At 43.3% G+C, this 17,323-nt stretch overlaps 1 protein-coding gene across 4 annotated transcripts in view; it reads right to left on the bottom strand.

Annotated features, from left to right (window-relative positions):
* The window catches only part of rapgef1b (Rap guanine nucleotide exchange factor (GEF) 1b), a 57,971-nt gene that overhangs the window by 14,859 nt on the left and 25,789 nt on the right, over positions 1-17,323 (bottom strand). For 2 of the 4 annotated variants that reach the window (XM_069673192.1, XM_069673194.1), the window contains exons 2-10: positions 15,317-15,462; positions 13,373-13,551; positions 9,018-9,174; positions 8,845-8,933; positions 8,598-8,756; positions 6,287-6,401; positions 5,989-6,175; positions 3,863-4,384; positions 1,726-1,928 (exon numbers count right to left, since the gene is read on the bottom strand). In XM_069673192.1, the coding sequence (XP_069529293.1) occupies positions 1,726-1,928; positions 3,863-4,384; positions 5,989-6,175; positions 6,287-6,401; positions 8,598-8,756; positions 8,845-8,933; positions 9,018-9,174; positions 13,373-13,551; positions 15,317-15,462 (1,757 nt within the window). The remainder of the gene's footprint in view (positions 1-1,725; positions 1,929-3,862; positions 4,385-5,988; positions 6,176-6,286; positions 6,402-8,597; positions 8,757-8,844; positions 8,934-9,017; positions 9,175-13,372; positions 13,552-15,316; positions 15,463-17,323) is intronic. The other 2 variants (XM_069673195.1, XM_069673193.1) reach the window with 1 other exon arrangement.

Raw genomic sequence — 17,323 nt, 5'->3', positions numbered from 1 at the left:
TATGAAAGGCAGGTGGAATAAACAGGCAACAGGCCTTTCATGTGACAATCCTGCAAACCGAGAACCATCCAGTGAACACGAGCCATGTTTTTCCTTTACATAGCTCTACATTAGTGATGCTTAAAGAGAAATTCTTGTATATTTTAACCTGGTGTACTTCCTATAGCTATCGCCATCATGACCAATGGGTCGCTGCACCGCCACACAAAAAGGTATAACCATGAATCTCTAAGAATCTCTCTACCTCAAAGTAGGTGCAACACGATACACAAGTCATAATAGCCCTGTTTACAGAAAGTAAGCAGGGATGGACCGGTGATATGCAGATATGACTGGCTGATAAGATGATTGATATGTCTATAGTCAGTCCTCCGGATTGTGTGATTAGAGCTGAATCCCAAACAACGGTCTGCTCTTCATAACAACGGTCTGTTATTGAGAAATAACAGACCTCGGAATGCCGTAATTGACCAATCAGAATCAAGCATTTAACACAGCCATGTAATAAAAAAGTATACATTTAAAACCTTCCCCAACTTCTCTAATTATTCTATTTTATATTTTATTTATATTTTTTATTGATATTATTTTATTATTCATTAATATTTATAATATTATTTATATTTATCAAATCAAATAACAGCAAAAATCTAATACTATAAATCCATAGAAATAAGGCTGGTTAACTTTAACTAGTACTTACAGGTTTTATAATGGCTACATTAAAGCCCCTTAAGTATTTCTTTACATTAAATATCATAGACTTCATCAATAGGGATCAAAAGTTCGTCTATCAGGACCGTCAAAATGGTTTATATGGATTTAATACTTACACTTACTAAACAACAAATAAACTGTCATCAGATTTAAATTATATTACTGCTCGTCAGTGATTGGTGCACCAGAGTGGTGACATCACATTTCTATATTTCAGTCCCTTCCACTTTAAACCAGTGAGAAGAGCATGGTGGAAAAATGAAACACACTAAATCTCAAAGGAAATAAAAAATTCCTTTAACTTAAAAGTGTTTTCGTGTCGAGCCCCGGCAGTCACACAGTACTGAGAAGAATCACTAATCACAGAGCACCGTCCCTCTGCTATGACCCTATCGTCTCTCTTTCTCTCTCCTCGCTGACTCTCTCTCTCCCTCTCTCAGACAGTTGTCTCAATTAACCCGGACGCCGACCCAGATTGAGATAAGTGGACTGGATCTGATGAGTGGCTGATAAAAGCTGGTCTTATCTCCGACTAACAAGCAAACACCTCTGTGTTCACAAAGACGTCTGCTGAATAGGTGACAGAGATAACAAGATAGGAGGAGGCTTCGAGAGAAAATTGATGAGGATTACCACTGGAATGTACTTCAGCTGCAGAGTGCAATCTGCATTCTTTCACACTCTGTCCAAGACGCTGCGACTAGCGGGGAGCTCTACCGCAGAGGGTTGTTTATATTGTTGACATGTGTGAGTAACCCTGCCCTCGCAACACTCTTTGTCACGTGACTCTAGGTATAATTCCGTGTTGGAAAAGAAGGCTCCACAGCTTCAAAGTTTTGGTCTTAATTAAAGAAAGATGATCTGAGCAATTGCAGGAATTTAAATTACAGCTTTGCTTGCACAGTCCAAATTAGTAAACCCAACTTCTTATTTCTACCCACTTGTAAAAGAAGGGTTTTTACATGTCAAAAAGGGTCACTGTCAACACACTCGGAGAGCTTTTCTTACCAGTTGCCTTTGTTTTGGGGGCAGCGCTGGCGGCAGCAGCGGCTCGTGCACCGAGTCAGTGCTGCTGAAGGAGTCGTTGAAGCGGTAGACCTCCTGGAAGCGCTTGTTGCGCTGCTCGTAGATGCTCTCGCTCTGCGGCAACTGGTAGAAGACGGAGGGCTGCGGCTCGGAGTAGTCCTCGACGAACTGCATGTACTGGAGGACTGAAGGGGAGAGATGGATATGATTATCAAACATTTACTGTAGGGATGCACGATTTTGGATTTTTTGCTTATATCCGATATGCCGATATTTTCCAACCCTTTTTGCCGATTTCAATACCGATATACTAAGCACATGTTTGTTCCACCTAATTACAGAGAACATCAAGTCTCCCTTGTAGTCGAACTGATATCATGCCTACTCTTAATGTAGTGGCCATAAAGCAAACATTTTGCACGCTTCTTCATGCTGGACAGAAGAGGCGTACAAAAGGTCACATGTCTAATCACTCACGTTTCTGAGCGCACCTGAATGCAGCATCCCCTCGAAACATGGCAGTGAGGGAGACATGCCCGGACTTGTTTACTGCACCTACTACGGAGATGTCAGTGATCACCGACGGACTCTTTTTTATCGTGTGTGCGTCCATGAATATGTAAGTTAGTTTTGCACTGATGTTTATGTTACACTCTGTAAGCGTCGGCTTTGGCTTTGAGTGTATTATCGTCGTGTTTGATGTTGTTAAGTCCAGTAAAACGACTAGAATGTGAGCTGACTGTTAGCTAGTTAAGAGTCGTGAGAGTTGTTAAACTTCTATTCATTGGCTCGAGTTTCTGTGACTTTTTAGTCTTTATTTGTACATTGTTGATACTTTGCGCAGACAGGGAGCATGCACACTCGTGCCGAGTTAATGTGGGAGGATTACATCAACCTTTTTAAGGGATTCATCGAGCATTTAGGCAGAATTGAAGAGTTGTTTTATCGGCAGAAAATATTGGCAGATGCTGATATGTCATTTTCAAGTCATTATCTGCAGATACCGAAAACGTGCCGATAATATCGTGCATCCCTAATTTATTGTTTATTCTGCTTTGAGTTTTTCCTTTAAACCCAACAACAACAAAAAATAACTAAGTCCAAACATCCAGAACAGAGAGGGGGCAAACTAGAAAGTTAGGCCGGTCTGAGAGCACTCTCGGGCGGGCAGGGACACAGCCTCTCTCCCCTCTCTCCTCTGGTTCTCCAGTATGAATCAAAAATGTTCTTTTTAAACAGTAACAATTTGTCATCTAAAACCCATTTGAGATACAATTACTCATCTCTTTTCATTAAAGGAGCAGTCCACTAATGTAGTTCTGCCCTTCCACTGTGTTAGGTGACTCACAAAAGACATATCTAAAGAAGAACAGTCAAAATCGCAGTAGACAAAAAGGCAACTTTTTTCTTTTAGTATGTGTCAAGCTCCACAAACCATGATCCTTCAATTCCCATAATGCAACTCAAAGGCCTCTTTCACGACCAATGTTTTTCAAATTTCACACCCAAAGTGTCTAAAAGCAGGCGTCGGCTCAAGATTGCCCCGAGCCAAAAATTAGATAATCCTAACGACGTCATTTTGACATCATCAGTTTTTTTTCTCAGAATTGCAAAAAAAACCCACTTTCATAACCAGAGAAGATATTATAAAACTTTTACCCAATGATAAGTAGTTTTTTCCAGTAAACCATTTCAATTCAACTGAACTGAACTGCTTATAATGTGTCACTTTTAGACTGACAGGAAGGGCTGACTGTATGGAATGACATAATACAGTAGCTAAAGAGGAAGTGATGTAGCAGGTGTGTTAGGAAATTACCAAATGTTGCCCTCTGTGCCCCCGGAGTAGGACCCATTGTAACACATCCTGGTATTCACTTCCTGCCTCTAATGACGGAGGAATGTTTCTTTGACATGAGCTCTGATTCAATGAACTGAGAATGGAATGCAGCCAATGTCTCACTGTCTCTTCCTAAATCCACCTCATCCCTTCCTTTATTCTTCCCTACATTACACCCTTTGTCCCTTCCTCTGCCTCTGTGACCTCCACTCAGTCGTCTCATTCAAAGCTCTTTCTTCCTCCCTCATTACGTCCCCGTCCCTTCTCTCCTTCACTTACTGTGTCTGCTTTTCTTCTCTGGAAGCGGCGGCGGGCTAGCGGCGACATCTGCGTTCTCGCTTGCCATGTACTGGGCGACGAACACGCCCCCGTTCGTCTGCGGCATGGGCGAGATGGGTGTGAGGAGTGGGAACGGCGGCGTAGGGTGCAGCTCCTCTTCCGACAGGTTGTCATAGTGGGAGGGGAAGCGCTCGTACAGCACACGGGACCCGCCGTCGGGGAAGGGTGACGTCTGGGTGCTGCGTCGCTTCTTCTGAGGAAGCGCAGGGGGAGCGCTGATGCGGGACAGTAAGGGGTTGGTTTGATTGGGCTGCGGGGTCCAGTATTCAGGCGGCTGCTGGGGCGGAGGAGCGCTGAAGCGGGGATGCGAGGGATGCTGTCCGGGGACCGGGGAAGAGGACTCGCTGTGAGACTCAGGCAGGGGGCTCAGGCACCCTCCGACAGGTATTGGGGGCAGGTTTTCCCCGACTGACAAGTCCTGGTGGAGGAAGTCATAATCCGGGTCGTAATTCTCTGTGTTGTCTGAAAGATGAAGAAAAGTTACAAATTAAGAGTTTAAAACGACACCAGTGGTAGAATATACATTCAATAACATCAATTCCATTACGGTTACAGTATACGGAAACTTGTTCGTGTCTAGTGTGCTCTTTGCAATCCAGTCTGTGTGTGTGGTTTGTGAGTAAAGAGGAACTTCACTCTGTAATGCCACTTTAGGACCGCAAACGGGAAGTGTGTTTTTGTAGTTCAATGAGATCAACAGAGACATGACTCCTCTCCAGAGAAATGATGAGCAGACTGCGGCATATCACTGCAGGAGAGTCTCCTGGATTAACTTGATGCATATTATATCAATACTTTCAAACTTGAAGAGTAAGTCATCGGGACCTTTAGTACTTGGAGCAAGCAGCTTGTGAAAGGTGTAAATTTAAGCAGGCTACAGCCTTCATATCTGTGTCAGAAGTATTTCATACTTTTATGCTATTTACCGTAAATCTGGAATATAAGTCACACTGGAATATAAGAAGTATTCTGTTTTGGGGGGAATCAAAGAGGGAAAAAGGTTTTCTATAGCTGTTTATTAATAAAAACTTGTATTTAAGTTATTTCAACACTATTCAAATTCATTTTTATTCAAAATACACACAAATTACAGCCGACCATCTGTTTCCGCCATGTTGAGTTTGCAGTCCTGCTAGCTACCGGTGCTGTAGCTAGCGGTAGCTGGCAGCCTACGGTAACATTGATTGTTGTGAGGGGGGCAGCTGCAATGGCGATCATGACGGTGCATGTCCATCATGAAGCGTTAGCCACAATCAAGTGAATTTAAAACTGCAAAGCTGCACTGCAGCATATTGCAAATAGAAGACATTGTAGCGGCTCGGACACGGAAATAGTTTAATGCGTAGGTGTGACGTCACCACTTAACAACCGGAGAGCGCCATCGTCTACATGCATTTAATACTGGTCTATTGGTCGCACCCGTATATAGGACGCAGCCCACTTTTTACATGAAAGGAATGCATTAAAAGTGCATCTCATACTGACTAGTAACTAGTAACTGGTTTTCTTAGGTTGTAGCTCCTCTTTGTGAACATTAAAGCTCCTGTGAGGAGTTTTTAGCCGGTTTGGAAACGTATTAAAATTAATGCTGATGCCTCTATAAGAGTTACAAAAGCAAACAAGACCATCAGCGACAGGATTGATTATTTCTTTATAGTTATTTTAAATGCCTGTAACCGCTGCCAGGGGCGTAGGTGTCAGACCAGGTGGTTATTTCAGCCTTTTTCCTATATTTTCCACAGCAAAGATCCACAGCAAGTGATGCGTTTGAATGTTTAAGGAAAGCAGGATGAGATTTTTTGTTAAGAAACACCTCTTACGCACAAACAGGACAAGATCGGCAAAGAGATAAGAGTTACGGCTTTGTCCACAGGGGGCGCCAAAATCAACACAAACCGAAAGTTCCTCACAGGAGCTTTAATAAGGCCTCTAATAAAAATGTAGCTAGAACATCTTCTCAATTAAAGCTACGCCTAATTCAATTTCACTGCAATTAGATTAGATGTACTGTACTGATAAGTTTAAATGCCTTTGAACTGCTACTCTTTGCTACTCTTTGATCTTACCAAGCGTCTCACAGCTGGTGTTACGAGAACACTGACCACTGTCCTGCTCCATGGAGGAGAGCTGTTCGTCCGACTTGCTGAGTTTCCCCATGCTGCTGCACGGAGACAGGCGCGGAGAGTCGCCCCCGTAGGACTGGCTGCCTCCTGAGAAACGCCTCTGAAGGAAGTCCTGCTCGTAATCCTGCTGCTGCACACACAAACAAACATCTTTAGTGCTTCTTTTTCCTCAAAGCTAGTTTACTTCCTGTACAATATGATGATATTAAAAGCACACTATTAAAGTCTTTTTATTCCTCACCTGTCTGTGGACGCTGCAGGGCAGACTGGAGCCGCGACTCATTGGGGCCACCACCGCGACCCGTGTAGGCGAGGGGGCAGACTGACGCTTCTTAGGAGGAAGAGCCGGTGGAGGGCTGTCGACAGATACACAGGAATTAAATAACAAGGATGTTGCATGTTTATATCCCTGAGGCAAAATCAATACAGACAGGCAAGCACGTTAAACACAGCTCTCTCAGGCATGTATGCACACATGTATGAATACATGAACACGTTATCATCCCTCCTGTACAATAGCGAGATGAGAGCGAGGGTGTTTCATGTTAGCCTCTCTCAGCTATCACATGAAGCTGCCCTGCTTGTCAATCCAAAATTCCCCCAGTGAGTTAATACAAAGTCAGAATGGGGAACATAAGGCATTGTGATATGAGGGCCAGCAGGAAAAAAAAAAAAAACACTGCATGGGTCAGTAACACACTCTCATGCACTGGGGCGGTCTTCTGATTGGATGATGAGCTCTTCAGGGAATGCCCGGGATGACACAAATGTTGGGATAATGCAACCATGCAAGTCAAAAAAACACTTTCATCCAATTCAGAAGCTTTACAGGGAGGGAGGCGAGGGGGTTTGGGTGGGGTGTTATAATGGAGACGGATGATCCTAGGGGCTGACATACTTCTCCTTCTGAGAGGGTCTCCTTTGGCCAGCGTCAGCACTCAACTGTGCTCTGTTCCCAGAATCCAAAGGGAAACCAAAGATGAGACAAATCGAAAAGACAGTAGAAAGAGTAAGACGGGAAGAGACAAAAGAACCAAAGTGTGCCATATTTACAGCTTACAGTGTGAAAGTGATGAAAGCTTCGGGAGTGTGGGATTGTGAGGATTTGGATCGATGGATCTACAGCTGGAAAAGACTCTGAGGCCACGTCTACACGTACACGAGTAGTGCGTTTTCGTCCACACACAAACAGCGTTTTAGGTCACAGATCTTTTGTAAAACTCCGGCCAGGGTGAAGACTTTTAGACTATCCGTTTCCACGGAGACGTGTAGATGGGCTCGTGACATAAGGCTGTGCGACGTTATCTCCTTTGTGAGGCGTCACAAATGCGGCGACATTCCTTGCAAAATGACGGACGTGACAAAACAGTGAAGCTTTTAACCTTGCTGACAGGACTTTTTACATGTTTACACATATACTCAGCGGCCACAAATCTGATGTAATCCAATACACCAGCTCAGCCATAAGATTTCCTTGTATGTCGCCTGTAATGTACAGGCTTCTTTCTAAGCTGTCATAGAGGTGTGAATTCAATGATACCTCAGCGTCAAGATAATTGGTGGTGGGGCTGAGCTGCGTTATATTCAGAGGTGTTTCTAATACTCTGGCCCCCTCATGTCTGTAAATAGGGAGGACGAGAAATTAAAGAACACATCTCAATATAATTGTGCTCAGTACAACAGCACCTTTAAAACATCATTGAATTTACACACTTATGAATGTCAACAAAACAAAAGTCAACAAAAACTAAACTTCATTAAAGCAGAATCCATGGCAGCGCTGTTGTATTGAACTGCATTAGATTTTTCAGGTGTACCTAATGAAGTGGCCGGTGAGAGTAAATGTACAGTTACTCGTCCACTATATTGATATATCGTCCCCCTTCATCGATGTGTCATTGCAGCCCGCCAGGTAGTCTTCCGGCAACAGATTTTTTTTCAGACTTTTGATTGGCCGTGATTTTCTTTTTCTTCTTTGCATAACCGAGTTAGCCTGTTGGTGTGGCATGGAAGCGTGTCTGTTGTGTTTTTGCGTTTTCATTTGGACGTTTACTTTTTTTTTTGTAGCCGTGCTTGTGTGGGCGGCGTTTTTTTGGGAAACAAAGGAGGTGAAAACTCCAGTGTTTGTGTAGACGTGGCCTTAAACTACTGCTAGAAACATGTTCCTAATTTTTAAACTCAAAAGTGAAAATAAAATGAAATACATGGAAATCCCCATCACTTGCGTTAAACACACGTTTATTCCTCATGTTTCACTTCTAAGTTTAACTTGTAGTGAAAGTTAAATGTTAAATGATTAAATCCAGAGTTAGCACTTCTGCTTTTGAGGCTACAGTGGGAAAGGTCACAAAGTTTCTGTGGCTACACCGACACGTCTCATTGGGTGGAGGCAAAACAGAAAAAAGAAACATTGAACTGAGAAAGAATCTCTGAGAAATACTGAGAAAACCCCATTAACTTTCACTTTTGCCAAAACCACGCCAGAGTTTGACACGTTAACAGCCGAATAACTGAAAGAGAATCTAGAAGATTACAGTGTGTGCCGTCCTCACCTGAGCTCCGCCATTTTGGCTTCAGGAAGGGGGGGTTTGGGAGGGGCTACGTCCTCATCTGGTATGTCGGAGGCAGCCTCTGCAGGAGCAGCTGCCGGAGCCGTCTTACTCGAGACCTCCTGCTCCCGATCTATCGAGGGCATCTCTGATGACACGCTGCTACACAGATAAAAAAGCTCAGTGAATGAACCACTTTGAGTGTGTGAATGAGCGTGTTTGTATTCTGCAGAGCACATGTTGTACTCACCTCTCTGCTGGGGCAGCAGGCGGCACTGGTTTGTTGGGAGTGGTGGGCGATGGCTGCTCCTGTTTCTCTATGGTCAGCTTCACCAGTTCCTGGTTATGATAAGACAGATTAAGTTGCCATACAGGACACAGAAAACGCCGTCCACAGTGATTCCTCTCTCAGCGAAAGCCTACCTTTACTCCATCCAGCACTGCTTTGATGACGTTGGTGACAGATGCCACATTTTCCTTGTCCTCCAAGTCGATGCCGTCCAGCATCACCTGGTCGGCCCAGCGGATGAGGTTGGCCAGACTCTGGTACACGCGGTTGTGGCAGGAAGACAGCGCCGAACTGTTGAGAGGGAGCGATGACAGGGACGGGGCGAGAATGAGAGTAGAACAAAAGCATTGGGAGGGAAGAAGGCAGGAGGAATTTAGAAAGGTGAAAAAGAAAAAGGGCACATGGAGAAGATAAAGAGGGGATGATGTAAGGGAGGTGAGAGAAAACAAAGGTGGAGAAAGGAGAAGGATTTAAGAAAACATGGAAGTCAGGAGTGAAAAAAGGTATGAAACAACTAGTACATGATATGCTGCATTCACATGGATATAGGCAGACGGTAGACGCCAAGCTTTCTTTTCAGTCGACAAGAGTGAAGACGGTAAAATCAGATGACTGGCAGAGGTTACTGGCAACAGTAACTGTAGAGGACATTGGAAGTTAAAATATTTAAATGTTTTTTTGTTACGTAGCTTCCACAAACAAGGAGAAAACGTGTCATTTGGAGGACGAGAAGCTAATAATGTCAGTCAAACACTGTATCTTTTCCAGCCAAACATAAACAATGGGTACATAAAGCACAGTTGTGGAAGGAATTTAACATAAATTATTAAACAGCTGTGTTAAATACTTGATTCTGATTGGATAGTTACGGCATTCCGAGGTCTGTTATTTCTCTATAACCGACCATTGCTATGAAGAACAGACCGTTGACTAACTGTAATCATATCAATCCGATGAAAGAAGTCCGGTAAATTTGACGTTGGTCTGTTTACAGAAGGGAAAGAAAAAAGAAAAGAGACAAAAACAGCAGAAAGAAAGCAATAAAGGTAAAACTGAAGGCTACAACAAAGAGATCTCAGCACATGAAGTAAACATTAAACTAAACACAGTACGGGATACGGCGGTGTTTAAAGACGGTAAATGGAAAAGAAAATGTCAACCGACTCTGACAGTGACGAGACATCAATTGGCCGACAAAAAACATCAATCAGGTGCTGCGATGATTTCTGTGGTCTTGTTCATCGTGTCTTACTTCCCCATCAGAGTAAATGTTTCCATTTAATGTGAGAAAATAGAGAGCTTAGCTCATTTTAATTTGAGTAAGAACAGCTAGCTTAGCTCATTTTAATGTGAGTAAGAACAGCTAGCTTAGCTCATTTTAATGTGAGTAAGAACAGCTAGGTTAGCTAATTTTAATGTGAGTAAGAACAGCTAGGTTAGCTCATTTTAATGTGAGTAAGAACAGCTAGCTTAGCTCATTCTAATGTGAGTAAAATAAGCTAGGTTAGCTCATTTTAATGTGAGTGATAACAGCTAGGTTAGCTCATTTTAATGTGAGTGATAACAGCTAGGTTAGCTCATTTTAATGTGAGTGATAACAGCTAGGTTAGCTCATTTTAATGTGAGTAAAATAAGCTAGGTTAGCTCATTTTAATGTGAGTGATAACAGCTAGGTTAGCTCATTTTAATGTGAGCGATAACAGCTAGCTTAGCTCATTTTAATGTGAGTGATAACAGCTAGGTTAGCTCATTTTAATGTGAGTAAAAACAGCACAGTTAGCTCATTTTAATGTGAGTGATAACAGCTAGGTTAGCTCATTTTAATGTGAGTAAGAACAGCTAGCTTAGCTCATTTTAATGTGAGTAAGAACAGCTAGCTTAGCTCATTTTAATGTGAGTAAGAACAGCTAGCTTAGCTCATTTTAATGTGAGTAAGAACAGCTAGCTTAGCTCATTTTAATGTGAGTAAGAACAGCTAGCTTAGCTCATTTTAATGTGAGTAAAATAAGCTAGGTTAGCTAATTTTAATGTGAGTGATAACAGCTAGGTTAGCTCATTTTAATGTGAGTGATAACAGCTAGGTTAGCTCATTTTAATGTGAGTAAAATAAGCTAGCTTAGCTCATTTTAATGTGAGTGATAACAGCTAGGTTAGCTCATTTTAATGTGAGTAAGAACAGCTAGCTTAGCTCATTTTAATGTGAGTAAGAACAGCTAGCTTAGCTCATTTTAATGTGAGTAAAATAAGCTAGGTTAGCTAATTTTAATGTGAGTGATAACAGCTAGGTTAGCTCATTTTAATGTGAGTGATAACAGCTAGGTTAGCTCATTTTAATGTGAGTAAAATAAGCTAGCTTAGCTCATTTTAATGTGAGTGATAACAGCTAGGTTAGCTCATTTTAATGTGAGTGATAACAGCTAGCTTAGCTCATTTTAATGTGAGTAAAAACAGCACGGTTAGCTCATTTTAATGTGAGTGATAACAGCTAGGTTAGCTCATTTTAATGTGAGTAAGAACAGCTAGGTTAGCTCATTTTAATGTGAGTGATAACAGCTAGGTTATCTCATTTTAAGAAGGCGACAGTTAACCGTTGCTCTGGAAGCAGCTCTCACTGTGAGTGTAACAGACTATTTTTAAACAGAACAAGGAGATATAGCCTAATCATTTTCTATTAATAAAATAATTTCCAAATGAATATTTTGTGTAAAATGATGGATCATACAAGTAGGTAGCCGTGTTATAAGTAGGATAATGTATAATGAGCAGGTAGTTGTTGTTTGTGAAATTATCCCTTACTTAACAGTTTGCAATAGAATATTGATTAAAAAATGTAATTTGTAGTAATTAAAAAGTTTTTAATTACTACATTAACTAATTGACACAATATAATTTACTTAATACATATTTTTTTCCATTCTTCTTTAAAAATACGACTACAGCAACATGTCAACATGCTTGTTTTGTTCGTGCTATTCCGTCAGACTGTGTGCTCTCCCGTGCCGTTAACAGGGTGTTGGCCTGTTCTGTGTCCCGTCTGATTCAATCCATGTGAATGCAGCATTACACTGGAGGTGACATGAATCACATAAAAACAAGACAACATCACACTTCCATCTATTAAACTACATGTCTATGGGGCATTTGTTTGGGAAGTGTCTAACAGCAGACTGTTTAACCACACGGGGGAGCGGGGTGTTGTTTCTGCCTGTAGTGACTGATGTGTTCAGACCAACACTAAGGTGTGGCGCGGGCCTGCACCGACACGCTGCAGCTGATTCACAGTGCCGGAACATTCATCCGCTGTCTCTACACGGCTTAGCCCTACGGTGCGCAGGAGACGACTGCAGCTTTGGGGGTTAACAGAAGAATTTGAGGGATGAGGGGTGGAGAGGTTTGACCCAGAAAGACTAACTAAACTAAAACTAAGTAGTGCTATTAGAGTAAAGTCTACAGACATGGGATTCAAATATTAACCTTATGGCAAATAAGCACTGTGATGAACTTAACACTGTGTGCCAAGGCAGCGGGTAGGAGTTACACCCACTGTTGACCTAGTTTGTGTTGATTTAAATCACTGCAGACAATCTAACACTGACGGTGCATTAGGAAGTCAGTGTAGAACTCTTCTTCCAGTGTTTGTCACGCAATGCTAACTTCATGTTCAGGAGCTTATTTGCCAAAAACAAAAAGAAACATCTAAGCATCTACTGTGATCTATTGGGGTTTGACTCCTTTAGATTGGAGGTCAAATCCCCAGAGGACGGCTGCTCCTTGATGCTGCAGCAGCGATCCATCACCCGCTTCTAAACACAGAGCTGCGAGATACAAAATCTGTCACCTCTGACCCGCCATACCTTCATCTGCACTGACGGATGGGGAGAGGCACAAAGACAAAGACAGAGAAGTTCCAACATGTCCTGACAGTCCAAACAAAACTGCAGGTAAGGTTACACTCGCAGGAAGGGTTCGCTTTTACCCGGAGAGGAAGTAAAACAAACAGACCGCTTCTATCTTTTAATGTATCTGAAGGGTAGAATTTATCGTCCTTCCTCAAAGGGAACATTTCCGATAACGTGCCGGTGAGTAACACATGAATGTAGTGTTAAAGGCTTACGCATTAAGCGCAGGAAGGAAGCCTTGGAGGTGAGGGATGTCGTCCGTCACAACATACTATCAATCTTCATGAGCTGCTCTGTGAGAGGTAGGCTTTATCATGCTGGTTCCAACATGTCCTGCATGCATACCGGCTACGTTATGAGTTACGTCAAGAGGCAAGAATGAGGAGAATTAATTATTTCATCTATAACGGGAAGAGGGCGGCGTTTAGGAAGCGGGAATGATCACTGTAATAACTATTTTCAAATGTACATTTAGGAAAATAAGTTTGTTGGTCACAGTCTGAGCCAAAGAAAAGAGAAGAGGATGTAAAAAGGACCTGAGTGTTTTCATATTAAAACCTATATTTTCTGTTTAGTGTTGTGTTACTCACCTGTGCTGTATCCGGACTTCCACCTGAACCAGAGGCAGGATGGCCTCCAGCACCTTGCTGGCCGAGCCCGGAAGCATCTCCAGCACCTTCTTCTCCACCACCATTTTATCCACGATTGTCTTGAAGTAGCGCAGGGCACTGACCACCTCCTTCTCATGCTCCTCCAGCCGGCTTACCTTCTGCATGAATAAAGCAATAACACAGAACAGTAGTTCAGAATTGCACTTCAAAACTTCCGGGTCCGAGCCGCTACGACATCTCCTATTTACAATATGCCAGAATGTTGTGAAAACCTAGCTTGATTGTTGCTAATGCTTCGTCACGGACATGCAGTGTCATGATCGCCATGGCAGCCGCCACCCTCACAACAATCAATATTACCGTAGGCTGCCAGCTACCGCTAGCTACAGCACCGGTAGCTAGCAGGATAGCAAACTCGACTTGGCGGAAACAGATGGTTGGCTGTAATTTGTGTGTTTTTAATGTGTTTTAAATTAAAAATAAATCGAAACAGTGTTGAAATAACTTGCACACACGTTTGTATTAATAAATAGCTATAGAAAACTTTTTTCCCTCTGGGATACCCCCCAAAACAGACTGTGTCTTATATTCCGGTGCGCCTTATATATCAGATTTTACAGAACTTATGACATTTTCGCACCATACACTGCAATAGAACGAGACCTGTAAATCAGTCAGCCGATATTGACCGATACTGGCGTTAGGGGTGGGAATCACAGGGTAAATCACAGTGTGATGCGCGGCCCACGATGACGATAATATCAGTCAATCATCTAATGATGCATCATGATATCAGATATCTGTACATCTGTACATCTGAGGAATACAAAATGCCCCTAAAAAGGTGAAGTGCAGGATTAGTGTGTTTATTCACTGCAATTTGGTGTCAGTTTGACTTGAATTTGAGATGAAACTATATTTGTGTTTTCAGTCTGTAACTATAGAACAACTGTAAAAACAAATGAGGAGTTTCTTTGTGACTTCTTTTCACTGTCCGACATCATCCCGCTGTCTTCTTCTATCCTGCTGTCAACTTCTTCGGCCAATTAATTTCTGTTCACGTTACCCTCATTTATGTCATAAGCGCCACCGCGAGGAGTCATGGAGTAGTGATGTGGTGGGTCAAAATTGCAGGGAAATCTGCTTAGAGCGCCGTTTATTTGTAAGTTAAAATAGCGATATTTGGCGCCAGCATATCGATAATTGTATTCCACGAGTCAGGGCGATGATATATTGCTTTATCGATATTTTGTCCCATCCCTTATCGGCGTATACACAATGTAACATATTCTTTAATAAAGTAATTTGTTAAGGAAAGCAGCTTTTTAAGAACCTTTTCGTGGCCACATTGGTGTAAAATCGCCGCACATAGACAAGTCTTCCCACAAAAAGGCAACATATCGGCCACCGTATTGGTCCATCTAAAAAACCCACATCATTCTGGCTCGCACCCTTTCCAGGACTGAAACAGTCTGGGCTCTCTCTCCTGTGGTTCTTTTATTCCCTTGGTTTGCGTGCACATCAAAGCACCATACATCAAGTGATGTGGCTTGTAGCCATCTAGGTACTGTAGCAACGGCCTCTTTCAGCTGCTCCAGTCTTAAACAGCAGGGCTGCTGGGGGAATATACTCATTACACCAGAAGCCTTAAGAGGCAGCGGAGGAGTTCATTCAGGAAGCGGCACAGTTCCATTCATGTCTTTATAGGTTTTAGACACCTGCTGTAGCTCAGCCAGCCGCCACAGCGACTGGGAAGCTGTGGGAACCAGCGGGGAAGCTCGCGCACACACACAGACACAATGGGGAGCGCAGGAAAACAATCGTAAACAAATAGGCAAACAAACGCACGGGATAGGTGGGAAAGAGGTGGATTTCCCACAATACACACTGATTTCTTTTTGGCACTTGAATGCGCGCACACACCTTGTTAGCAGGTTTCTCGGTGCTCTTGGCTGCTGGCTCCGGCTGCAGCTGCTTGCCCTTTTTAGATGGAGTCCTCTTGATCTTGGGAGAATGGAACTTGTCCATCAGTTTCATGGTGAAGGAGGACAGATGGGACCGCTGCGAGTCTGTGGACAGAGGGGGAGAAGAGGAAGAGATGAGGGGTCAGTCGAGGAGGAAAGGGAAGGGAAATTTGATAAAAACAGATGGCACAACACGCTGAAGTGTCTCACAATGCCACCTGCTGAAAACACACTCAAGGCAGGAGCTGTATCAGGAACAATAGCAATATTTTTAAAAGGAAAGGAGGACATTTATATTTCTTTATTTGCAACATCCGGTTTCCAGCTTCTCTCAGCCATAAATCTGCAGGACAGGCGCGGTCGCAGAGCCTCGTCCAGCCGTCCGCAGATGTGTGCACACACATGTGAGAGCACACAGCAGAAGAGTGTGGCTATAATAAAATACTGCGCTCAGTGCTGGGATGAAAATTGCTTTATGGTACATAATTGAGAAGGGCTTTTGTAAAGGCAGAGAATCGCACTTGTTAGCTGGAGAGAGTGCTGATTGTATCTAAGGAGTTTAGAGACCCCCACTTTGTTAATCCCGGGAGAATTGACTGCTCACCCTCGGCCCCCCTCCCTCTCCTCTACCTCTACACCAAACTGAATCAGGAGGTAAATACTAATAACAGTGGCGTGAGTCGGCAGGAAGCGACAAAATCACACCTCTATCTGGTGATATGCCCTGAGCTGTATGACGGCAGAAGATCATTCGCGTTAAAACCACTGAATGCTAAAACACCACAAACTACACTACAGCACCGTCGATCCACATGCCGCGCACACATATCCCACCCTACTGTTCTGCCCCCACCCCACCGCTAATCCCCATCATCCCTGACTCGGGGCAAAAGCCAAAGTTTGCTGAGGCAGCCGAGGACGCCTGTGTGCCTCATTAAAAAGGTTGATGAGAACGCTTCCTCTTCCTCCCTGATACGATTGCATGTGATGATGAGGCAAGCGCGGCCCCCTCAGGCTCTGCTTTTACACTTAAAAAAACCTTATCTCTGTGTTGTGCAGAAACAAATCAGCACAGGCTGCTCGGCTGGTTACTCGCGGTTCATTGGCTGATTTAATAAACAACTGGAAATGTATCTCATGACTGCTGTGTCACCTTTAATCTGCGTTCGACCCAGTTCCCAACACCCAAACAGGTCAAATCACTCACAGAAGCACAACAGGCGAGTATATTCTCCTTCATAAACACATCGGCTTTGTTTAAATGCTATTTCACTCGGATGTTAGAAGACGCCTGCAAGACAAACACAGAATTTCTGTATATTTAATTAGTAGCCTAGTTATGTCACTGCAGAAGGAAAAGCACAGTGTAAGAGCGATAACAGCCTCTTCATTAGGGGGGTAATTGTGTTTGTTGTGTCACTTCAATTCACACAATTAGTTGAGTAAAGAGATAAAACATCAGCTTGTTAGTGAGGCTGCACAACTATCATATTTTTATCCTCATAAAAAGTGCCTCGAAAACACGCTGCAGGACATGTGGCAAACATTTACACTCAGCATGCAAACGTTTGCCCCATCAGGTGGATACGTTGATCATGCATTCAAACAAAGCGGAATGGTGGAGCGAAGTCGTTCCGCCTCTGAGCCGACATCTGAGTTAGTAACGGAGGCAAAACAGAGACGAAACGGCGTAAGTGTAAACAGCGGAGCCGGCAGCGTGTGTATGTGAAGCACGCGCTTCTGCAACACCAAAGCACACACTGGGGTGGCTTTACGCCGGCGTCGCATGGTCGATGTAAGACAACAAAGGTGGTTGTTAAGGCGAGCTAGCTTACCCGGCTGCTGTAATGACAACTGCTTAGCTTACAAAGAATAAGGGTGCTTTGACACCGGACAGCTTTGGTCCGGACTTTCAGACTTAACTCGGAAAGTCCGGTTCGTTTGGACAGGTATGAACACGCATTCG

The sequence above is a fragment of the Semicossyphus pulcher genome, unplaced genomic scaffold, assembly GCF_022749685.1.
Source record: "Semicossyphus pulcher isolate SPU_LCO1_2020_fin unplaced genomic scaffold, fSemPul1.0.p SCAF_22, whole genome shotgun sequence".
NCBI lineage: Eukaryota > Metazoa > Chordata > Actinopteri > Labriformes > Labridae > Semicossyphus > Semicossyphus pulcher.
The sequence above is the reverse complement of the archived record's forward strand: the minus strand, read 5'-3'. Positions and strand labels throughout refer to the sequence as shown.